General features: G+C 36.9%; 1 protein-coding gene and 1 long non-coding RNA gene across 24 annotated transcripts in view; one reads left to right on the top strand and one right to left on the bottom strand.

The window, feature by feature from the left end:
• LOC123859793 (uncharacterized) overlaps positions 1–23740 on the bottom strand; it is a 76285-nt gene extending 52545 nt beyond the window's left edge. The window contains exons 1-6 of one of the 4 annotated variants that reach the window (XR_006794571.3): positions 23592–23740; positions 7317–7428; positions 6582–6719; positions 4718–4929; positions 1889–3940; positions 144–260 (exon numbers count right to left, since the gene is read on the bottom strand). This is a non-coding gene — a long non-coding RNA (uncharacterized LOC123859793). The other 3 variants (XR_006794568.3, XR_010413128.1, XR_010413127.1) reach the window with 3 other exon arrangements.
• A 16-nt stretch (positions 23741–23756) lies between these two features.
• TMEM161B (transmembrane protein 161B) overlaps positions 23757–26203 on the top strand; it is a 143110-nt gene continuing 140663 nt past the window's right edge. For 8 of the 20 annotated variants that reach the window (XR_010413126.1, XM_064596349.1, XM_064596343.1 and 5 more), the window contains exon 1: positions 23757–23897. Coding sequence is in view for 11 of the 20 variants with exons in the window: in XM_064596349.1 (XP_064452419.1) it covers positions 23895–23897 (3 nt within the window). In the remaining 9 variants the exon portion in view is untranslated. Of the gene's footprint in view, positions 23898–23929; positions 23953–26203 lie in introns of those variants that run through there. The other 12 variants (XR_010413125.1, XR_010413124.1, XR_010413123.1 and 9 more) reach the window with 7 other exon arrangements.

Below are 26203 nucleotides of genomic sequence, written 5' to 3'. Positions count from 1 at the left end.
ACAGAATATCTTATTGGTTACACAGGTTACCTCTGTTCAGTGTGGGAGGGAACTACACAAAAGGTTGAATAGTAAGGATTATTCGTATTAAGGTCAATGAGGGCCCATTTGAAGACTGGCTACCACATATGACTACAACATACATGAAAGGTTCACTTAAGGTAGATGCAGCAATACTTAGAATCCTTTCAAGTGGCCAGAATCCATTGAATCAAGAGCTGGATACAGGATGCTTCAGGGATCAAATCTTGGTGCCTTTCCTAAGGATACAGATTATGGTGCTTGTTAGATTTTGATTGCCTATTCTGAAAAAGTGGAATGTCTAAAATATATTAGCCAATTCACATACCTAGACCAACTTCAATTTCATGAATGGAAACCCACTGCTAATATTCATTATGTTAATTAGTAAAATTCTGGTGTTCAAGATAAGTATGACTAAAATGTGTGTCATAGCTTCCTCTGGATTGTGGCCTTTTGGACTAAATATTAGCTGACCATACCTGGGAGTATGAGTTCCCAATGATGGCAAACAACAGCACTTATGATGTAGCCTAAGTTAACACACATATACAATCACAAATAATATCACATTGTCTATGTTCAATTATTTTAAAGTAAATTAGACATCATAATACATTCTATAATTTAGAGAGTGCAACCCATGAAAAAAGTAACTATATGGCCAATGAGTTACTGAATGGGGCTGCTTATACTGGATAAAGTAGCTTACAGTGGAAATTACTAAATGATCATTAGCAAATCATTTCTGGCACTATGGGATGTTGTAGAAAGCACTTATATTGACTTTTATTTTCGAAGATGAATCATTTGAAAGAATATTATAGAGTTACTTTGAGAATTACATGAGTTAATAATTTCAAACACTTAGGACAAGTGCCTGGCACATAGTAAAGTTGTCGGTAAATGTGATAATGATGATGATGATGGTGGTGGTGGTAGTGATCATCTAAAAATTTCAGATAGATACATGCCTCTATGATTAACAGGTGTGCTGGATACTGAGGCAGATTCCACTCATACGAGATTCCTCTTCAGGACTAAAGGACTTGTTTATCCAACTGCTGGGAGGGCTGTTGGCTCAAGATGTCAGCTCTGTCCATGAATTGCCTTACCCAAGGTCATACCTACTCCCTGGGGGCAGTCTTTATCCAATGAATGGCCATTGATGAGTATAAAAAGGCCCAGGCCCTCTACCTCATGTAAATTTTCCTGCATGCAAATCTCTATCTCAGGTTCTGCTACCCAGGAAACATGACAAGAAATATCAATTGTTACTTAGTGAATTAAACATCTGCATTAACAGACATATCCTGGGGGATGCCTGGCTGGCTCAGTTAGTAGAATGTGTGACTCTTGATCTCAGGGTTTTAGGTTTGAGCCCCACATTGGGTGCAGAGATCACTTACAAATAAAATCTTCGAAACAAAAAACCAAATGTACCCCTTTTTTATTGGTTGGTAATGATTAACACAAGGTGTATGTTCAATATATATATATATATATATATATATATATACACACACACACATATATATACACATATATATGTAATTAAAAGTATTATTTAGATTAGACATTTGAGATCTAAAATTGGTGGTAGAGGCTAGCAGAATAAGTTATCAATTGAAATGTTTATCATATTAAATATATTCTTATTAGAAAAGCTGGCAACTTACATATAATTATTTATCTGATATATAGAAAGCACAAAAGGCCATGAAAACTTTTTGTTTGTTTTGTTTTTTGAAAACTTTTAACACAGGCAATGTTACTATGCAGAATTTATTTGACAGGACAGGCTAGGTAATACTGTAGTAATAAACTATAACAAAATCTCAGGGGCTTATCACATAAAAGTTCTTACTCAGGCTAATCTGCTAAGAGTCTAGGAATTTCTCCATGGCAGCCCCTCGTGTAGTAGCTCAACATTCAAGATCACTTTCTTCTTCTGATATCTCCATCTCATTTTGATGCTTCATTCTTTGTGCCAGGATAGACAGCATGGTGAATCATGCACTGGAAGTGACACAGCAGCTCTGGCCATTGTCTATCAATAAAACTAAGAAATATAACATTTTACATATCCAGAAAAGGGAAGAGAATGGAAAATATTGGTGACCATTGGTAGTATCAGTCACAAGGACAGTCTTAGATACTATCTAAGAGAGGCTAATATTTTAGTATCCATAAGGGTCATCTTATAAGAAAATTTCACTCTTGAGACAGACTCTATGTATAGATTTTATCCTAGCACAGGAATTAATTTTAAGCTCCTGTGTTTATCAGGAAATTTGAATAGAAATAAATTTAGTTAAGTATAAAAAGAATCAGCAGCTAAAATAGAACCTGGTAAGGTATGGATAGTCTCTTTAGTCATAAGATAAATAGTAAAAAAGTATATCACAATTGAGTGAGCTGTGAAAATTTATGTAAAAATCTTTTCCAGAGGCTTCTTTGAAAATGTGATTGTAAAATTTAAAAACAAGAATAAAATGTAAATAAAAAGGGACTTTGCCTGAATTTACTTTTGCATTGACCATTTACTCCTTTAAAGAAAAGGAGTAAAATTACTATCAAGTAAGTACACCTCACACCCTTTTTGCTATGGCATTCTTCAACACGAAACATGTTTCGTATGAGAAACATTTCGCAGTATTGATTATAAGACAGCTAAACATAAAAAAGTCAATGAAAACAAAAAGTGAATGTAGATACAAATTTCCTTGCTTTCCAGAAACTTGAAGATAAACATAGATTTCTGTGTGTTTGTCTAGTTCTATAAAATTTATCGCATGTACTAGATTAATGTAGTGATCACCACAATTAGGATATAAAACTATCCCATTCCCCCAGAGTAATTCCCTCCTGCTATCCCTTTATAGTTGCACCTTCCCTCCAACTCTAACCCCTGGCACCACTGATGTGTTCTACATCACTATAATTTTGCCATTTTGAGGATGTTGTAGAAATGGAATTATATCATATATATTCTTTTGATATTGGCTTTTTTTCAGTCGGTATAATGGCCTTGAGATACATGTAAGTTGTTTTGTGTGTGTTGATAGTTTGTTCCTTTTTATTGCTGAATAGTATTCCATGATATAGATGTACCACAGTGTATTTATTTACCCATCAGAGGACATCTGAGTGGCTTCCAGTTTTGGGCTGTCACATAGAGTTGATATAAAAATCTATACATAGATTTTTGTGCAAACTTACATTTTCATTTTTCTAGAATAAATACCCAGTAGTTAGATTACTGGGTCTTATGGTAAATGTATGTTTAACTTTGTGAGAAACTGCCAAACTGTTTTCTAGAGTAACTGTATTATTTTACATTTCCACCAGCAAAGAGATACAGTTGCTCCACATCTTGTCAATACTTGGTATCATAAATATTTTTAATTTTAGCTGACCATTCTAACAGGTGTGTGGTGGTATCTCATTTTGGTGTTAATTTGCATTTTCCCAATGGCCAATGATGTTGGACTGTAAGGATGTCTTACATGGTGTTTTGCATTTTTACAAATATTCAATTAATTCTCACAAGTGTGGTGTGATGTATTTCAAGTGATAAAAGGCCGATATTATGTAAATCTGGAAAAGACAGACAAAATGTAATTACACCAATGGATACTCAAACGATTTAAAACTCAAAAGGCACTGAAGGTATTTCAGTTGAACTTCCCCATTTTACAGAGAATGGTGTATCAGAGAGGTTAAATGATTTCTCACACAGCAGGAATCATACAAAAACCACACTTCTGATGCTTGAAGCTCTTCTATAATGTCCAATCAAGTAGGTGACAATTTATGCTTGAATCCTTCAAGTGACTGTGAACTCACTCTCTCTCTCTCTTTTTTTTTTTTTTGGCCAGTTCTGTTACAAAGTTTCTTGACATTGGGCTGAAATGGTCTATAAACAAGTGAACAAATCTGTAAATATTTTGACATTGAACTAAAATGGCTTATTATTGCTCCTGCCACTGGGTCTAGTTTCATCCTCTGAGACTTTCCTGAGGAAGTGTGGTCCCTTTTCTGCATACTTCAGATACTTGAAGACAGCCATCACGCTCTCTAGGCTAAACATTTACATTTTCCTCTAGCCATGTCTTACATGAGGTCCTTTATCATTCTTCTTGCTCGTATGTAAACTGGTTCTAGATTTCTTACAGTGCAAAATACTGAACAAAATATTTCTAGTAACACAGAGTGTATACATTTTCCAATTATACATATTCACTGCAGGGAGTAGTGAAATTTCCTTACCTTTCACTTAGTGTGATTATTAAAAAAATTTAAGCCAAATAATTTATTTTTAAAATTGCATTTTTTTTGGATGTGTTACATGCACATGGCACAAAATTCAAAACGTTCAAGAGAGTTTACAGTGAAAAGTCATGATCCTTAGTCTTCTGGTTTAATACAGTATAATATAATATAAAATATAGCAGAAATTCTCTTTTTAAGACACATAATACTGATTATGATTATGACATCCCATCAAATAGGCTGTACATATCTTTTAAATCATTCATCTTAAATTTTTTTGCTAATATACATAATCTGTTATGGACTTCCTTATGTATCCTTTTATGTATATGTTTTAGGTTATTTCTTAAAGCAGTTTCCTAGAAAAAAATAGCTGCATTGCATAGTATGACTTGTATACAATAACTTTCCAAAAACTTACCATTTTATATTTACTCCAGTGGTAGGTAAGTGTCCATTTCACCACATCTTTGCAAACATGGAATACTATTATTTATTTTCTTTAAATTTGTTGTCTCGATTTGCTTGTAGTTGAGAATGCATTTTTAAAATTTGTTTTTATATCTTTATTGGCTATTTGTATTTCCTCCTTTGGGTGCTTAAGCCCTTGTTAATTTTTTGAAAATTTATGAGCTAGAAGAAGAATATCAGCACACTGTCATATTCTTGTAAAAAATTTTTTTTCAGTTTATTAAGCTCCTGAAGGTGTTTTACACATGCTAGGGTCAGTCCATCCCAAGCAGTTGTATGTAGTTAATTTTTAAAAAATTTTTACTAAATATGAGGCTTTACAATGAACACTTATGTTGTGATATAGTTTATTTCTTTATAAGTCTGTTTCACTCACCAGATTTTAAACTGCTGCAATCCAAGGGCAATACTTTAATCATCTTTCTAAAGCCTAACATAGACATTTATACGGAGTAGATGTTCCATAAATTTGTGACATCTAAATGAGTGAATAAACTTTAAAATCCCTATTAGTTGGTTGGACTCTGCATTTATGGTTACAGACTCCCCAAATTTTATGAATTTTAATTATGACTCCATTCTTTATCATTGGAACCCCTTTAGTTGTCCATAATTGTTTCTATTTCTGAAGGTTTGTGATGCCAGGTAATATTGAAAAAGTACTTTTTCCAAGAGTAGTTTGGACAGGATTGAGTAAAGTATTGGCAGAGATGGCTACCGATACTGCGACAGATCAAGAGCGGGGGGAATGGAAAACATTTGTCAATCAAACAGAAGCTCTCTCTGATGACATAAAATACTCTTTGGGGAAACTGGCCGTGGCTTCCTGGTTTTGGCAATGCATAGGGTAGCCCTGTCAAGTCTCTTTCAAACCCTGACGATCTCTGTCCAAGCAGAGACTGTATGATCTGTATTTTGCTAACGCCAGTCTGGTTCACATATTCCCTCCATGGAGTGAGTCCCTCAGACTTTCTCCACCCTACACCATCCATTTCACAACCACCACCCCCACCCCCTGTGCATTCCTTCCAACCCAAGAAAACCTAAGCTACTTAAAGATGTTACTGGATTCTTTTAAAACTCTGTGCACTAACTTTATAGGGCTGCCATAACAAATTACCATAGATTGGTGGCTTAACACAACAGAAATTTATTATTTTACAGTTCTGAGGCCAGAAGTCTGAAATCAAGATGTTAGCAGGGCTGCACTTCTTCTGAAAGATCTAGGATAAAACCTAATTTTTTGCCTCTTCCAGCTTCTACTAGCTGTCACCATTCCTTCACTTGTGGCCACATTAGTCCAATCTTAAGCTCTGTGGTTACACTGCCTCCTCTTCTCTGTATCTTCTCTGTCACATAAAGATACTTGTCATTGAATTTACAGCCTGAGATAATTCAGGGCAATTGATATCCTCATCTCAAAACTTTTAACTTAATTACATCTGCAAAAGACCCTTTTCCCAAAAAAAGGTGACATTCACAGTTTCCACAGATGTGGGACATGGACATCTTTTTCGGGTGCCACCATTCAGCTCACTACATCTTGCCTAAGGATACAATTTTTTCCTTCTTTCAAGCTATACCTCTTGAAGCTTTGAAGAAATCCAAGAGGACTCTTCTTTCATCATCACCTTAGTTTTCAAGACTTGTGTCTTCACTTTATGCACTTCTTTGGGAAATTCAGTCTATTTCTTTGTTTTAGTGGCTTTCTTTTGGAATTCTCCCTTCCTGGGCAAATGAATACTACACCAGTGGAAGGAATATCACTGAGTCAAAAAGCAAATAATTCCAGGTTTTAAATTTCCACTTCTTACCTTGAAGGCAGACATTTGTCCATGTTTCGTGTTCTAGCACCTGTTGTTTCCCATAATTCCTCAATGATGGGGATAGTTGTTCTCAGGCCTCATTTGTGCTCCCCCACTAGCATTCTGCTCCAAAGCCTGCAATAAGCCCTGTTCATATCAGATGACATAATATAAATTGGAGCTGTTAGGTACTTTTTTAGAATTTCTTCCCCAATTTGGGAAGAGTATTGCTTCCTGCTCATATTTATACTACTCTTGAATATTAATAAATTGCTATTTATTGTCACTACTGTGAGCCTAGCTTAACGTTTTGAATGTGTTACTTCTGTTACTCAGAACAATGCTATGAAAAAGATATGGTTGTCTCTGTTTTACAGAAAATGGGGGGAAAAGGAGAAAAGGAGATGTAGGGTTATATAACTACAAAGTGTTGAAACAGAGAATTAAACTCGGATTTCCCTGACCCCACAAACTCACATAATTCTTTCTACTACATCAACCTTCTTCTCATGTTTCCTTTGTAGAGAATGAAGCAAAATAATATTTAGGGAGTTCTGCTTTCTCTGTCAGCTCTAACCTTACACCAGAAGCTGCAAAGTGGGCTTTTCCCTTCCTTGATCATCTTCTGGCTCTGAATAGAATTTTAAAAAGCCCGTTCTTTGTCCTTTCTTAGCATTTTTTTGCAAGTCTCACCTCATTTGGGGGTTTCAGTTTCCTTGACACTATTCTTTTGGGCCATGTTACCTTCTTATAATTATCCTTGGTATGTGGTTGCTTTCTCCCAAGGTTTCTGTCACTTCCAATTAGCCAGGCAATTCCTCCTTGTTGGTCAGAATTAGGTTCTCCAGTTGCTCTGCTGGGACATCAAATCATGAGAAAGACAAATCAAAAACTTGTCAAATGTTTTGCTTTTAGCTCAATGAAACTTTTAAAGGGTGTCCAGTATTTGAATTTTCTTTTTTGATTGGTGCATTACTACACCTATTGACAAATAGTATATTATAGGGCACTGTGGTATCAATAATGAATTCTTTTATAAATAATTACATGTGGCAGTATATATTTGGAACCAGTTTTAAACCTCTCAAATAAAACATTCTAAAGCACTTCCAAGCTTCCTATATATACCTGGTTATTCTAACACATTCTTGTTTCTCATCCCCCACTCAAGTTCACCACATGGAGAAATATATATATTATTTTTAATGAACTGACTTTTTGTGCCTCTCATTTTTAATATAATCCCAAACCAGAAACTGCAAGGTGGGGTAGGGGAAAATGACCTTTCTGAAGTGAAATATATGTCAGAAAGTCTATGAACTAGTTTTAACACAGAGGGCTATGAATTTCAATGGGAAAATATTATACCTTAATTGTTGCTACCCTCTAAGAGAAAGTTAGCATTTCTTTCAATTGTAACATATACAATCAATGACAGTGTTATTAGAAGTACTGGTGACATTTTCACCAATAAAAATCACAGATATTTTCCCATCACATTACTATCGTAGTTTGGTGGGGTTTTTTTTTTTTTTTTTTTTTTTTGGTGTTTACTACTTTTAAATTTTAGACATTATTAGATCCTCTGCTAGATTTTGTTATTTGGTGCATTAATGAAGAAGAACATATATAGCACACTTTTTGTTGAATATCTTGATTATTGTATTTTAATATAATTTGTTCCATTAATGATTCTATGCATATATTATGCATTTAAAAACACAATTCTAAAAAGGGCTTTATAGACTTCACCAGACTGCCAAAGGGATCCATGACACAAAAAAAGATTAAGAATATCTTTTAGGGACTCTGGTATTGTGGTTAAGAGCATGGAGTTTGGTCTAACAGTGCTTGGGTTCAAATTCTGCTCTGTCACTTACGGTATGACTTTGGCTAAGCTATATATACTCTTTGTGCCTGAGGTTCTTCATGTGTAAGATGGAGATAATACTTACCTAAAAGTCTTGCTGTGAAAATGAAGTAATATCTATAAAGACCTAAACATGATGCCAGGCACACAGTATGTTATTTATTTTATATCCACCCAGATAAGGTTTCATTCAAATCCTATTTACATTTATCCTGTATACAGATTTTTTTTCACTATGTAGTCACTCTCTAAAATTTAAAATTATATTAGTAAATATTGGCTAGTTTCAAATGAATATTTGTAAAATATATGTGTGATATAAGGAAGAATGATACAATGAACATTAATATGCCTTCTACCCAGATTAAAAGGAAAAAAGTTGCTTTAGAAAGGATGAATGTATAATTTATTTCCTAAACCAGAGCACTTTTGAGAGTGAAAGTGCTATTAATTATAACACCAGGAAAATAGGTAAACCAGGACTGTTTTGGCTAAACCAAAATGTAAAATCACACTACTTTTATGTTCTTGTGTGCCTTTCCTTATTCTATTCCCTTCCTTCTACAGCTAGAGAAAAATCACTATTTTGATTTTGTGGTTATCATTCATTCATTTTAATTTATAGATTTATGTCTTATGTTTGTACTCTTAAACAACATATCGTTTACTTTTATTGCTTCTTTAATTTATAGAAGTAGAATCCTAATGTAATATTCTTCTGTGAATTTCTTTTTTGCTCAACATTGTTAGAGATTCATCCATGTCCATGGATTTGTAACTCATTTTTTCCACTGTTGTATTCTACTGTATGAGTATACACAGTGTATTTAATCATTCTACTGTTGATGGACAGTTGGACTAATTTTTATTGTTATAAATAATACTGTTAAGAATTTTCTTTCTTTCTTTTTTTTTTTTTTTTTAAAGATTTTATTTATTTATTTGAGAGACGGAATGAGAGACAGACAGCAGGAGAGGGAGGAGGGTCAGAGGGAGAAGCAGACTCCCTGCCGAGCAGGGAGCCCGATGCGGGACTCGATCCCGGGACTTCAGGATCATGACCTGAGCCGAAGGCAGTCGCTTAACCAACTGAGCCACCCAGGTGCCCATTTTTCTTTCTTTTTTTAAAAAAATATTTTATTTATTTGATAGAGAGAGACACAGCGAGAGAGGGAACGCAAGCAGGGGGAGTGGGAGAGGGAGAAGCAGGCTTCCTGCTGAGCAGGGAGCCCGATGAGGGGCTCAATCCCAGGACCCTGGGATCATGACCTGAGCCGAAGGCAGATGCTCAATGACTGAGCCACCCAGGCGCCCCAAGAATTTTCTTTCTTATATATCCTGGAACACTGCTCCTGGACCATAGAGGATATACCTCTTCAAGGTTACTATATAATGCCAAATGGTTTTCCAAATTGATTATATCAATTTATACTCTAAATAGCAAAGTATGTGTTCTGGGATATTGTCAGACTTTTAAATTTTTGCTTATGTGGTAGATGTGAAATTGCATTTCCTTGTGTTTGAGAATTTCTTCAGGTTTCTTCCTCTATGAATTGTCTGTTTGGAATAGTATGGTGTGGTATAGAGCATTATCTGTTTTTTTTTTTAATTAAATTGTAGTAGATTTTTACACAATGTGAATGCTAATCCTTTTGTTAGTAATAAGGGTTGTAATGATTTTCTCCCAGTTTATGGCTTGTCTTCTACTTTCCTTATGGTGTCTTTTTTTTTTTTTTTGGCTTTTTTTACAGAAAATATTAAAACATATATAAAAGTATGCAGAATAGAATAATGAGCTCCCATTTACCTATTATCCAGCTTCAACTATTATCAATTCATAACCAATCTTGCTTCATTTATACAACCACCCACTTTCCCCATTTCTTATTATTTTAAAGTATATCCCACACATTATATCATTATATCTCTAAATATTTCAATATGTATCTTTAAAAGATAAAGGGCCTTTAAAAATTACTATTAGAACATAATAAATAATTTATAATTCCAAAATATCATCAAATATTCAGTAAGCATTCAAATTTCTAATTATCACAAAATTTCTTTAAGTCTGTTTGAATCAGGGGCTCCTGGGTGGCTCAGATGGTTAAGCATCTGCCTTCTGCTCAGGTCATGATCTACAGGTCCTGAGATTGAGCCCCATGTCAGCTCCCTGCTCAGCAGGGAGTCTGCTTCTCCCTCTTCCTCTGCCTCTCCCCACTGCTCCTGCACTCTGTCTCTCTGTATGTCTCTGTCTCAAATGAATAAATAAAAAATTCTTTTTTAATTTATTTTATTTTATTATTTATTTGACAGAGAGAGACAGCGAGAGAGGGAACACGAGCAGGGGCAGTGGGAGAGGGAGAAGCAGGCTTCCCACTGAGCAGGGAGCCCGATGCGGGGCTCGATCCCAGGACCACGGGATCATGACCTGAGCCGAAGGCAGACGCCCAATGACTGAGCCACCCAGGTGCCCCTAAATAAAAAATTCTTAAAAAAAAAAAAGTTTGTTTGAATCATGATCCAGACAAAATTCTGTGGTAGGTAGGCTCCAAAGTGGCACCCAATGATTCCCACTCCCTGGTATTCACACCCTTGGATAATTCCCTCTCACACTGTATCTTGGTTTATATGTGTGATCAACCTGTTGGTCACATATCTGTGTGATGGTATGTCAATGTTGAGGCTAGGTCAAAAGAGCCATAAAAGCCATGGTAGCTTCTGCCCCTCTCTCTTGAATCACTTGCATTAGGGGAAGCCAGACAGCTCTTTGGTGTGCTGAGGAACTAAAGTATTATGCCAAGCAGCCAACAAAGAACTGAGGCATCTTGGCAATGGCCACAAGAGTAAGCCATCTTGGAAGTGAATCCTCTAGCACCAGTTAAACCATCAGATGATTGTAGCCCGGCTGACAGTTTGATTGCTACTTCACGAGACACCCTGAGCTAGAACCATTCAGCTAAGCTGCTTCTGGATTTCTGACTCTCAGGCACTGCCTGAAATAAGAATGTCTGTTGCTTTAAATGTTATGTTTTGAGGTAGTTTGTTATAAAGCAAAACAAATTAATAAAGATTTTGGTACCTGGAATAGGGGTACTGCCATAACAAATAGCTAAAATGGAAGAGTGCCTCTGAAAGTGGCAGTGGGCAGAAGTGGAAGGACTTGGAGGAGAGTGTTAGCGAAAGTTTGAAAAGCCTTGAAGAAATTTGTTTGTAGATGCTTGATAACTTTGAGGAGGTGGCAGATGAGGTCTTAACAGATCAGAAAAGTCTTACTGAAAATTGGAGGAAAGTGGCAGAAAGTTTAGCAAATTTGTCAGCTGAAGTTATATGTAAAGTAGAAAATGTGCCTAATAAACTGGTGATTTCCAGCAAGAATGTTAAAGATGTCACCTAGTTTCTTCTTGTTGCCTATAGTAAAATGAGAGGAGGGAGATAAGTTAAAGGGAGGACTGATAAACAACAAGGAGCCAGAACTTGCAGAGTTGAAGATTCCCAACCTTTCCAGGTGATGAATGATGCTAAAATTAGAAAATGGCTCTGAACAAAGAACAAATCCAGGGAATAATAGGAAAATATGAAGTTGAGGGTATAGTTAGTAAAGCCCTATACACCTCAGAAAGCTCTAACATGGCACCTCAGAGTAATTTCATACAGACAAAAAGGGTGTGCCTCATAGAACCTCTCAACCAAATTACAGGACTTCTAAGTTCAAGGGTGTGGTGCATCTTCCCAAGGCAGAGAAGGGTTTATATGGAAGAGAGTTACGGGTGTTGCTTTGTCTCATGGCATGAACTCAACTAAAATTCACAGGAAAGCCACAAAGTTTATAAGAGAATTATATTAGCAGAAGATACTTTTTTTTTTTTTTAATTTTATTTATTTAGGGGCGCCTGGGTGGCTCAGTCGGTTGAGCGTCTGCCTTCGGCTCGGATTGTGATCCCAGAATCCTGGGATCCAGCCCCGCGTCAGGCTCCCTGCTCTGCGGGAAGCCTGCTTCTCCCTCTCGCACTCCCCATTTGTGTTCCCTCTCTCGCTGTGTCTCTGTCAAATAAATAAATAAAATCTTAATAAAAAAAAGATTTTATTTATTTATTTGACACAGAGAGAGAAAGCACAAGTAGGCAGAGCAGCAGGCAGAGAGAGAGGGAGAAGCAGGCTCTCCACCGAGCAGGGAGCCGGACGTGGGCTCGATCCCAGGACCCGGGGATCATGACCTGAGCCCAAGGCAGCTGCCCAACCCACTGAGCCACCCAGGCGCCCCAGAATATACTTTTTTAAAAGAGACTTTTTATTTTTTTTTAAGATTTTATTTATTATCAGAGAGAGAGAGAGAGACAGAGAGAGCACAAACAGGGGGAGCTGCAGGCAGAGGGAGAAGCAGGCTCCTCACTGAGCAGGGAGTCCGATGTGGGTCTCGATCCCAGGACCCTGGGATCATGACCTGAGCTGAAAGCATACGCTTAACCGACTGAGCCACCCAGGCATCCTTAAAAGAGACTTTTAAAAGAGAATTATATTGCCAGGCTGTTCTCCAGCCTATACTGAAAGGAACAGAATACCAAATGAAATGAGGTTTTTGGACATCCAACTTTCTATAGGCAGAAAGCAAGCAGACAACCATAGTGCTGTAAACATGGACAAAGAAGGATAACTCAGTGAGTGGGTCCAAGAGACCATGAAGGCAGAGTGAAGAGTCATAGAAAATTACTCTCAGGCCTTGAATCCTTATCAAGGAACTGTCAACCTGTTCCCAGGTGGATTTTGTTATTTCTGTCAACCTGTGTGCTCATTTCCCTCCCTTTGAATACACATGTCTATAGTATAGGAGATAGTTATCCTATCCATTTTACATTACATGTGTGGAGCCAGATATTTTGAGTCTTTAGTTTACAGGTCTTCAGATCAAGAGGAACTCCATTTAAGGAGCTGTGCTTAAGGAAGTATACCTGAAAAGCCTCATCCACTCCTGAACTTGATTTATATTTCTAGGATTTGAGCTAGTGCTGTAATGGAATGAGAGTTTTAAGGGATTTGGGGACAAGATGAGTGTATTTTGAATATTGGAAGAATGAATCTTTGGAGCCCAGATTGTGGTAGTTCCCTTCCATACTGCATCAGGGATCGTCTGTGGGATTAATAGAATATGGGAGAAGTAATGGTATATCATTTTGAGTGGCTTTGACTTCTTCTGTCTCTTTCTTGGATCACTTGCTCTGGGAAAAGCCAGGTGCCATGTTGTGAGGACACTTAGGCAGCCCTGTGAGTGAGCCATCTTGGGAGTGGATCTTCCATCACCAGTCAAGTCTTCAGAATACTGCAGCTCAGCCAACAGCTTGACTGCAAACTCATGAGAAACTCTGGGCCAGAACACCTAGCTAAGCCATTCCTGAATTCCTGACCCTTAGAAACTATAAGACGTAAGTATTTTCAGTTTTAAGCTATTAAGTCTTGGGGTAATTTGTTGTACAGCAGTAGATAACTAATGGAAGTTCACATATTGCTTTATATGTCTTATTTTATTTTATTTTTAAATTATTTATTTTAAGTAAGCTCTATGCCCAACGTGGGGCTTAAACTCATGACCCTGAGATAAAAAATCATATGCTCTACCAGCTGAGCCAGCCAAACGCCCCACTTTATATGTCTTTTTGTTTTGTGTTACTTTTAAGTATGCTCCATGCCCAACATGGGGCTTGACTCATGACCCTGAGATTTGAGTCATGTGCTTTCCTGACTGAGCAGTCAGGCACCACTTTATATGTCTTTTATTTATTTATTTTTTAAAAAAGATTCATTTATTTATTTGAGAGAGAGAGCGCATGTGTGAGGACAAAGGGGGAGGGGCAGAGGGAGAGAGAGAGAGTCTCAAGCAGACTCCTCACTGAGCGCGGAGCCTGATGTGGATTTTGATCTCACACCTCTGAGACCACAACTTGAGCTGAAATCAAGAGTCGGTGGCTCAACCAACTGTGCCACCCAAGCACCCCTATATGTCTTTTAAATAAGTCTCTTAATCTGTCATTTTCTCTATCCTCTCTCTTTCCTGCATACAAAGTTAATTTGTCCCATGATTTTCCATAGATTGGATTTTCCTGATTGGATTTTCCATAGATTGGATTTTCCTGATTTCCTGGATTTCCTGTTTTTCCATTAAGAGGCATATAAAGCTTCCTTTTTCATCATGTTAGTAGCTGTTGATGTACAATGGATAAATCTATTTATTCATTAGGAATCTCAAAATGGCAACTTTCTAATTCCATCCTTCTATCGTCATTAATACATGTATATAGAGAAACTTAACCTCATTTATTATGTGGTTACCTGTGGTACATTGAACATCAAAAAGGCAGGACAAATGCTTGATTAATTTTATAATATATACTTTTTTTTTATTGGTTTTTGAAATAATGGATTGATTTCAGAGCATCCCCCAGTGTCAACCAAGTAGTTGTTTTTGTTAGTTTTTCTATCATTATGAAATCATGGATTTAAAGACATTTGATAACTTGATGTGTTCCAATCCACTGCTCTGATATGTTCCAACCTGTGCTCAGGAGGATATCAGAATTTCTATAAACCTGTATGTCCTTATTGACAGTAAAATTGTCCCATCTTTGGCCAGTGGGATGCTTTTCAGTTATCTCCTAAATCCATTTGACATGATTCTAGGATAGCTTACTTGCTATCTTGCAAAACAAAATGTTCCAGGCTCATCTTCTACATTTCCTGTGCTTAACTGAAATCAACTGCTACTCCATGAGCTTATAGTGTCTTTTAAACAGAGGTTTTTAATGCATTTGAATATAATTTTTTTTTCTTTATTGAGTTTGCATTTCCCTACCATAAGATCATAAAGATAATCTTGCTATCTTATCTTCTGAAGGCTTAATAGGTTTGCCTTTCACATTTAAATTTTAATTCACCTTGAACTACTTTTTCTGCATGATGTTAAATAAGGAGTTCCAATTTCATTTTCTTCCATATAGATATCCGGCACCATTTATTGAATTGCTCTTGCTTTTCCTGCTGGCCTGCAATGCCATCTCTGTCTTAAATCAAGGTTACTTATAAGAGTACATCTCTTTCCAGAGTTGTATTCCAGTATAAGTAATTTTTTCCATCCCTAAGACAGTGTCATATTATCCTAATTACTGTAGTTTTAACAGATTTATTGAGATATAATTCACATAGCATATAGTTCACCCATTTAAAGTATTAAGATGGGATGCTTTTTAGGATATATACAGATATGTGCAACAATCACCATAGTTAATTTTAGAACATTTTCATCACCTCAAAAAGAAACCCCATTTCCTTTAGCTATTACTACCCTGTGCTCCCATTTCCTTAAACCTCGCCATCCCTAATCAATTACTAATGTACTGTCTCTATAGATTGCCTATTACAGAAATGTCATATGAATGCAATCATATAATGTGGTCTTTTGTGACTGGCTTCTTTCACTTAGCATATTATTTACAAGCTTCATCCATGTTATAGCAGGTATCAGTACTTCATTTATTTTCTATAGCCAAATAATATTCCACTGTATGGATATACCACATTTTGTTTCTCTTTTGGTAAGCTGATAGACATTTGTGTTGTTTCTACCTTTTGGCTATTATGAACACCTAACTAGTATAATTTTATAATTCTTGCTATCTGACAAGTTAAGTCTCTCCATCTTAAATCTGCTCCTGGAGTATCTTGAAATTCTTGATCCTTTGTGCTTTCACAGAAACTTCAGAATTAGCTCATCAAGTTTCTAGAAAAACTCAGCTGGGATTTTTAATGCAATTGCTTTCATTGTAGGGGAGATTTGCCATCTTAACTCTAGAGTCTCTAAATACTTGAACATGGTATATTTTTCTTATTAGACATTCTTTGATGTCTTTTAATAATATTTTATGATTTTTTTTCCCTTGAAGGAAAAAAATTTAAAATCATAAATTTACTCCTATGTAATTCATATTTTCAAAATGATATGGTGAATGGTATCTTAAAAAAATCATTTTCTAACAGTTCATTTCTGCTGGAGAGAAATGCAATTCACTTTTGGATATTAATATTATATCCAGAATCATTATAAAGTCTTATTTTAAAATTTATATGTAAATTGTTTCTTCATTTTCAATCTTTTTATCTTTTTATTTGCTTTTACTGTCATTCAGTGTTGGCTGGGATCTCCAATATGGTACTTGTTCCTGATTCTAAGGGTCTGTTCCAAAAATTTCATTGTTAAATATGTTTGTTGTAGGTTTTCTTCTAATTTGGCAGAAGGTTTTATCCATGTCTATGTTAATTTTTCCAAGTCTTTTTCTGGGCAATATGTTTTCTTTTTTGAAAAATTTCTACTGATTCAATCTCTTACATAGTAATCAGACCATATTTTCTATTTCTTTTTGAATAATTTTTGAAAAGTTACATTTTTCTGGGAACCATCTAGTTCAATTATATTTTCCCATTATGATATCTCCTCAATCTCTACAGCATTTGTAATAATGTCCCCATTTTCATTTCTAATATTCTTTGTGTTTGCTTTCTTTCTTGGGTAATCTTGTCAAAGATTTGTCAATATTATTATTAAAAGGTAAAACTTCTGACTTCGTTGCCTCTCTGTATTGAATATTTGCTTTTTGTTTTATTCATTAATTTAATTTCCATTACTCTTTTCCTAATCCCTCAGGTTTAGGACAGATTATTAGATCTATAATTTTTAGTCTTCCCTAATTTAGTATTTAAATTTTTCAATTTCCTTGTAAGTACTGTTTTAGCTACATTCTATAGGTGTTAATATGTAGTATTTCTGTCATTGATCAGTTCTGAATGTGCATTTTCTATTTTTCATTGAGAATCCTATTTGAATTTGATCCAGCTTATATAGGAATGAATTTATTTTCCAAATATATGAGGTTTCCTAGATTTCTGTAAAAATAATTATACTGTGATTAGAGAATGTGATCTAGGACACCTGGGTGGCTCAGTTGGTTAAGCGACTGCCTTCGGCTCAGGTCATGATCCCGGAATCCTGGGATCGAGTCCCACATCGGGCTCCCGGCTCAGCGGGGAGCCTGCTTCTCCCTCTGACCCTATCCCCTCTCATGCTGTTTCTCTCTTTCTCTCAAATAAATAAATAAAATCTTTAAAAAATAAAAAAGTTTAAAAAAAATGTGATCTAATAATACCAATTCTTTTAAAATTTAAAAGATTTTTTATGATTAAATTTCATAAATGTTTCATATGGACTTAAAATATTTTTTATTTCTACTTTTTGTAATGATGGACTTGGTAATTTAGAATAGTCCTTCTTCTGTAAACAACTAGAAAAGCTGGACATAATATAAAACAAACATCTGACAACATTAGAGAGCTAATGAGGCAGTGGAAAATCCAGAAGAAAAAAAGTTTTTGAATTCAGCATTCATGATAGCTTTTCCTCTGAGGTATCTGCTGATTCCTGAGAAGATGCCCAAGAAGCTTGAATAGAGCTTCTGACTAAATCATGGAGTTAAAAAGATGAAAATTGGGAGTTCGGAGCCTGCTCTGGTAAACTCTACAGGCTTCAAGTTGAGATCCCAAAGTTCTATACCCTGGGAAAAAGTATGAACTAGAGGTAGACCTGCTCAGAGTCCAATCATCTCAATCACGGACTCGATTAAAGTGATTTTAGCTTACTAGTGCCCAAAACCCCTGCCAAGAAACATAAATCCTTTCTGCCGAAAATATCATTTTAGATCTCAAAGTATAATTTCTTCCCATACTAGTTCTGGCATTCAATCAAAAATAACAACATAACTTAACAAAATGTTATAAATAAACAAATAAATAAAAGTCACATAAGTAATACAAAATAAAAAATACAACTAACAGAGGCACCTGGCTGGCTCAATCAGAAGAGCATGTGATTCCTGTTCTTGGGGTCGTGAGTTTGAGCCCCACGTTGAGTGTAGAGTACTTAAATAATTAAACTGAAAAAATATACAGGAGACATATAACTAAATGAGACAATACGATAAATAACCACAACAAGAAACAAAGGAGCCTCACATAATAGCAGACCCCATAGTTACTAGACACAGGTTTTAAAATGATTAATGTGTTTGAGAAAATAAAAGATCAGACTGTAATAGATAACTGTTAGACAACTGGAAGCCATTAAAATAGAAACAAACAGGGGCGCCTGGGTGGCTCAGTCGTTAAATGTCTGCCTTCGGCTCAGGTCATGATCCCAGGGTCCTGGAATGGAGCCCCGCATCGGGCTCCCTGCTCAGCGGGAAGCCTGCTTCTCCCTCTCCCACTCCCGCTGCTTGTGTTCCCTCTCTCGCTGTCTCTCTGTCAAATAAATAAATAAAATCTTAAACAAACAAACAAACAAACAAAACAAACAGAAATGCCCAAATTCACAACCAAAAAATAACTGAAATAAATGATTCAACAGATAGATTTAACAGGAGATTAGAGACTATTCAAAAGGAAACAGTAAAGTCAAAGAAAGGTAAGAATTATCCAGAATGAACCATGAGAGACAAATGAACGGATACCTAAGGGATAATGTAAAATGATCTAACATACATTTAAGTGGAGTATCAGAAGGAGAGAAAGGGGAAGAATGGGGGAGAAGCAGTATCTAAGAGCTGGGAATTTTCCAAAACAGAATAAGAACATCATACCCAGATTCAACAAGCATTACAAATCTCAAAAAGAAAACCAAGAAAACCCAAAGCATTTAGTTAGATCATAATAAAACTGCTTCAAATTTAAGACAAGCATCTTAAAAGCAGCCAGAGCCAAAAAGATTACTTTTATAGGGACAAAAATAAAACTGAAATTATTTCTCAAAAAAATTATGGAAGCCAGAAGCAATGAATGTATCTTCAAAATGATAAAATAGCTGCTCATTCAGTAAACATGTTCTTTGAAAATGAGAGTGAAATAAATAGTTTCGGGATACAAAAACTGAATTTATCACCAGCAGACATTTACAAAAGGAAATACTAAAGCATGACAGAAGCTCAGAAACTCAAGGAGTCATAAAGCACAAGAGACAAAGGTAAATGGTTGAATAAAGATAAATGCACAGTAATTGTATAAAAATGATGTCTTGAGGAATTTAAGACATTAAGTAAGAGATTAAGTATACATTATGTATATAACATGAAGTGGGGTGGTAAATGAAGTTGATGTGTTCTTGGGTTGTTGTATCATCCAGGAAGAGGTACAATACAAACTACTAAAAGAATATTTAACTCTCAAGCTGATGGGGTGGGATAAATAAAGTAAAAATTAATCTAAAAGAATGCAAAAAAGGACAAAATCAACATAGGAGAGATAGGACAAATAAAGAGCAAATAATATCTTAATAGATTCAAATTCAACCATATTAGTAACTGTGTTACATGTAAGTAGATTAAATACTTCAATTAAAAAAATATTATCAGAATAGATTTAAAAATATATATATTATTTCATCCCACTCCTCAGGTTAAATGCCTTTCTCATCACACTCCAAATAAAATCCAAATCCTTTCCTGGCTTTCAATGCCAATATAACTTAGCTCTTTCATACCCCTCTAAACTTACTCTTTTCTTAGTCACCATGCTCCAACAGGTAAGCTTCTTTGGTTCCTGAAATATTCCAAATTAGTTCACGCCTTAAGGTTTTGTGTTATTGTCCCCTCTGCAAGCATGATTTCCCCAATTTTTGCAAAGCTGGATTTTCCTGTCAAATAGGAGCTTAAATGGCACTTTCTTAGAAGCTTTCCTTAGTCACCTAATCTAAAATAGTCATCTATTTTAATTTCTTAAGACTATTACTATCTTATATTTTTATTTATGGTCTATTACCACTAAAAAGTAAATTCCCTCATAGTAAGGACTATGTCTGCTTTATTTACCATTGTTTCTCCAAGTCTAGAACAGTGACTGGGACACAGTACATACTTAATATTTAATGAATGAAAAAAGTTAATTTAGGTTTTAAACAGGTATTTTCTTATGATTTTGTTTGTTTATTGCTCTTGGTGGTGGTTGTTTAAAGACTTTTCTAGTAGCAAAAGGTATCAAATGATACCGGGATCCCATTTATGTATGTTAGTGATCCTTGAAAATGTGCACTGTGTAATTTGCGTAAAATTTGCAGTAGTTATTCTAATTAATTAGGTATGTGGTATGGTCCTAGCTTTAACTATGGTAACATGTAAATAATGGAAGTTTCAGAGGAAGGTTACTGAATTATTAAAGGGTTGCAATATACTTCTGAAGAGCATGTCTGTTTTGTTTTTCCCAAATTAGGAAGATGAGAATTATAGAGAAGTTACAAAGCATAATTTTGGGAAAGAAAGAAAAGAAGCTCCTTTCATCCATTCTTAAATAAAAGGAAATAAATTTTTTAAAATTACACCCTTACAGAAAGGTTTAGAAGGTAATTCTAGGAATGGTGATTGATATATTTGGTTACTTCCTTTTTTACTCTTTGTTCTATGTTTAGGATTTTTTTTTCACATCAAAGCAATCATGCTGGTCACAATTTTGTAGACTGCTCTTTTAACTTGGAAAATAAACTTTTCCATTAGAAAGACTAATCACTTTTAAAAAGTAGCTAAATAATATTCCAATTAAGTATACATGATAGAATTTGACCAATCTCTAATTGCTAACGATTGTTTCTAATTTTTTACCATTATAAGTATTGCTACAACTAATATTTTTGTCCATAAAGCATTTTAAGAGCAATGTAACCGAAGTGATTTTGTCCACAACATTCATTTAAATGGTATTTCTTAAGAAGGAGGTGGTCAACACAAAAAGAAGGTCCCAGCTTTCCAGGCATTTGTGTCTAATTAGGAAAACAATATATATTGGGGAGAAATTACAAAGGCACCATATAAGCACATAAAAATCATATTTATTAAAGAAAAGAAAAAGTAATTGAAATTTCTCAGAAGGGGAGTTAATCAGGAAAACATTTTGCAAAGAATATGGAGCTGGCCTTTGAAACAGTGATTAATTAATTAACAGTGTTAATGGTTGAAAATGTTCCAGGTCAGTGTGGGTGTTGAAAGAAGACATAACTTTTTGCTGGTGTTCTAAAGTATTTGAGAACAGTTCTCACTCAGAACATTGCAACTCAAAACAAAGCCCTAATTAGCAAACAAGACTTTTATCAAAGATTGGGCTCCTAATTCCCTTGCAAGACTACTGAATTTCTTCCTAATCTCCATTATGCACATATTTTATTCCCTTTCATAATTTCCCCCTTTCTTTGAATCTCTGTCAAAGACTCTCATCTACTTTAAGGAATGGAAATAGGTAAATCTCTCAACTTCAACACATGGAAACAATACAAAATATTACAATTCTGTGGATAAAAAAGGGAGATGCTGCCTTCAAACATATATGGTATGCGTTTTAGTCTTTAAAAAAACGTTACTTGTAACAGATTTTTCACATTGTAATAGAAATTGGAATATTAAAGGATATTAACCAAGGGTTATTTATCAACTTGTCAAATACCAAATAAGGAACATAGAACTCCATGATCTATTAAAAATGATAAGCAGAATACTGTGATTTCCTTTCGTGGTTTTACTCTGGCAGGAGTGGGTTCCATCCTGATAATAATTCCAGTCTTACTGTCACATAGGGAGGAGATGCTTTGTGAACCTCAATGAGGCTGCCAGGTTTAGGACGGATGTAAGAACCAAAGTGTCTGAAATGAAAGAGTAAGACTTCATAGAATGTGTTGTCACTGACAGACTGAGAGCCAGTTTCCTTCTCCACCTTTTCTTCCTCAAGGATAGCAGCTGCTTCCCACAGATACACAAGCAGAACGACTCCAGTCCTTCTCTACCACACTTAGCATCTGCAGATGCCCTGGGTCTTGTCTATTTACAATGTTGTCCCTATACAGCAGAGGTAGAACCCTCAGGGAAGTTCTGGATTGATTCTCAGCAGGTCTGTTTCACAAACTATTTCCCAGCCCCACCCACCTCCAGCTGTTTCCAACGTTAGTACTTGTAATTCCTCTATCTTGTCTGCCACATTACTCATCTCCCCCCAAAAGAAAATTTAAAGTTAAAAACAACTCAAACATTCAGTCTCCAGCCCCCTTTTTAATATAAAGCAATTGCCCTGTCCATGCTGCTTCTGGATAGCTAAGGAGTGACTCCAAGGGTCTTCCGACCATTTATAGATTGGATATCATGCTCTCCAAATACTTTGAGAAGGAGGGTAAAACAACATCCATAGCCACCCCTGCCTGCCCAAACTTAACCTCTTGTGAAGCTTCCTAGTTTAGCTCCCCAATTCCAGCTTTATGACAAAACTAGACAGTGGCAAAAAAGAGATCCTATAAATGAAATTGTAGATACAGTCACGTCTTAAGCAAGGATCCCCAAATTGTGAGACTAATTTCTGGGTTAAAGGTGTTCTGTATATCCATTTCAATCCTGCCTCCAGTACTGTGACCAAATAAAAAGGCACAGAGTTGAAGGGTACAAATTTTGGGGGAAAAAAACCAAAAACAACATAAATTTAAGAGGTACATGGGAGTTTCACTTTTTTCCAGCTGATGATATATATATAATATATATCTATATATATCTATATCTATATCTATATATATATATATATATTTTTTTTTTTTTTTAAATAAAAGGAAACCGTCCATATTGGAATATTTTCCAACAGGCAGAATTCTCTTCGTTTCTCTGATCTTGGTAGATGTTCTTCTGGTTTCCACTGGTATATATATATGAATAGTGAAGAAACGTCTCAGGATCAAATTCCACCGTCTTGAGGAAGGGAGAGCTTTAGTATGCACTAAAGCAGGTAAAAGAGACGATAGAGGGACAGACAGGTCTGTGGAGATCCGGCAAGTCTCCAAGGACGGTCAGCCTGGAAAAGGAAAAGGTTAAAAAAAAAAAAAAAAAGGGGGCGTGGCTCAGCTGAAGCAACTACTGTTGTCCCTGCACGAGCACGGCCTGTGGTTTTTCTCCCTCACTTAATCCTCTGGGGTCGGCTCCCACCCGGTTCATCAACTTGCGCTTCCATCACCTCCCAGTGAGAGGACGCCCTCCGGCCCGAACCACCCAACCTACCTCCGGATCCTCACAGGCGCTGCAACCTCGCGCCGCCCGCCCACCTACCTGTGCTGCGCCTGCGCCTCCCTCGCGCGCTCTCAAGGTCAGCACCGCCCCAGCTTCTAACCTAGCACCCACGGAAGTGGCATTACAGGACGTCCTGCGTATCCTCACCTCTGCGTGGCGTGGGGTCGCCGGCGTTCAAGAGAGGGGAGGGACTTCCTGTCCCGCGCGGGCAGGACTTCCGTCAGAGCCGGAAAACTCTCCCTCGCGTTGTTTAAGAGGCTCCTGGCTGCAGGGTGGGGAGGGAAGGTCCAGGACGGTCCCGGGGACTCCAGGGCGTCCGGCCCACGACCTGTCCTTGGCGCCATGGTGAGTCTTCCTGTGAAGGCTGGAGAAACAACAGTGGGAAGTTAGGGGCCAGCAGGTTAGTCCTGTGAAGGTAGCCAGTCGGGTGCCTAGCTGAGGATGAAGCGGGCGAGAGCAATGGGATGAACCACGGGGGCAGGACTCCTCACCTGTCCCGGAGCTCCTGGGGCGCTGAGGAAGCGGCGTCCGTCCTGCCCAACCGCGAAATCTGTCCAGGAGTATGGAGTAGGTAGCCGGAATGTTCGTGGGCCATTCACTGTGTATGGCGTGTGGCGCCAGGTGGTCCCAGAGTTGACCTTTCCGGGTTGATCATCTCCGTCCCTCCCTTTTTCTCAGCTGCTTGGTAGTAGCCAAGAACTTAAGATCTTAGAAATCCCGTCAGCTTTTCCAGGTGGACACAACGGATCCCTTTTTGAGGATCAGCGCCTGTCACCAAGAGAAAGGGCAAAGCCAGCTTATCTTTCAAACTGAGCCCATTTGTTTGTTTGTTTTTTAAGTATTTATTTATTTGACAGAGAGATAGCACAAGTAGACAGAGCAGCAGGCAGGGGGAGAGGGAGAAAGCAGGCTCTCCACTGAGCAGGGAACCTGACGTGGGTCTCGATCCCAGGACCCTGGGATCATGACCTGAGCCGAAGGCAGCCGCTTAACCAACTGAGCCACCCAGGCGCCCCAAAACTCAGCCCACTTGAAATTGGGAAGGGTGTCAAATGAAAAATTCAGACTTAGTAAGGAGAGATTTTATTGGAAAGGAATATTGTAAGGGCTTGGGGAAATAAGAAGAATGCCCTAACCGTAAGATAAGCAAGAGTCTAAAAGGTTAAGCAAAAGGTTTTTCTTTTTATTAGGGAGGAGTAAAGCAATCCTAGAGAGAACCAAGTGTGGGGAAGTGAGATGAAAGGGAAGTACCACTGAACAGTAGATCAGATTGTTTTACCCTCAGGCCAGAGAAGTTTATGCTGCTTCAGACAAGGGTGGGCCAAAATTCGGGAACCTGGGGAAAGAGGATCTTACCCAGAATTTGAGTAACAAATATTTTGTTCCAGTTGATCTATGGGGACATGCCATTCATCCAGTCATTTATGAAGCAAAGGGAATTTGCGGGCTTTGACCTTGTCATAGGTAAACAAGTGGGGCATCTTAGAGTCTTATCTAAGTCCTATGGGGACCCGTGGTTCATTGCAGTAAGCCCTTTCCAGAACACAGAAGGGCGTGGGGGCTCTTTCTTAACCTTTGCTGTTTTCCAAGATCACAGGGGTCTGGTAAAGTTCAACATTGTCAATTATTTGATGATATAAAAGATTTCAAATTCTCATCCGGAGGGCAGTCTGTCTTGGAATTTAGCCTCAAGTGTACCATGCTTTTTCAGGACCAAATGTTGACATTGTTCAGCTATTGTGTTTGATGTTGGACTTTTGAATGACTTTTAGAAACTTAATGTGAAAGAAAAGAACTTCAAAATAATGTGGTTTCTGGTGCACTCTACCAGCTAACGTAACCTATGACTCTTGGGCAGTGTGTGTGTGTTTGACCTCAGTGAATAATAACACTTTGTATTCATAAAGAGGTTTTTTCTTTTTCCCTTTGGATCAGTGAAATTAGACAAAGACAGGGAATAGACGAATGAGAAGGAGCGAAAGACAATAATTAGCCTAACCACCTCCACCCCCCAATCCTCCCTATTTTACATAAGGAAGAATCTGAGGTCTAGAAATAAGCACTGGTCTATCTAAGGTAACAATAGTTTGGCATAGTCTGGACTAAAACTCAGATCTCCACTTCTTAAATTTAAGCTCTGTTTTTGACTTCTTGGTCTGAAAAGTTGAAGAAAGGTATAATAAAAATCCTTAAAATAGTCACAAAGAAGCCCAGTGTGAATTTATTCCTAGTATTCTGTAATACTGGAAGAACCCATCTCCTGCCATCTCAAAATTGTAATTTTGTTTTAAGTTAAGGAAAACTAATGCTGTTTCTCAAAATGTCACTTAAGAGAATGTCACCTGGAGAATGTCAGCAACTACCAGCCAGGTAGTTGACTCCATTCTGGTATTGCTTACATTTCTGTATTAACTCCACTGTAGTGTTCCCAGTCATGAAATTGATGTCTGTATGTGCAAGTTTGGTCAGTGCTTGGAATACCTCAAAAAAAGGAAAGGGTTTAGCCATTAAATGAAGTGAGGGGTTGAATTTATTTTGAATACAGCTTGGTTAAATTAAGAACCTTTGGACTGGGGTCCCTGGGTGGCTCAGTCAAGTGCTTGCTTTTGGCTCAGGTCAAGATCCCAGGGTCCTGGGATGGAGCCCCGCAT

This window comes from Mirounga angustirostris, unplaced genomic scaffold, assembly GCF_029215605.1.
Source record: "Mirounga angustirostris isolate CCGP_5_RB_7025 unplaced genomic scaffold, mMirAng1.0.hap1 SCAF_7, whole genome shotgun sequence".
Lineage (NCBI taxonomy): Eukaryota > Metazoa > Chordata > Mammalia > Carnivora > Phocidae > Mirounga > Mirounga angustirostris.
Note: the sequence above shows the minus strand (reverse complement) of the source record. Positions and strands in the feature narration are given on the sequence as shown.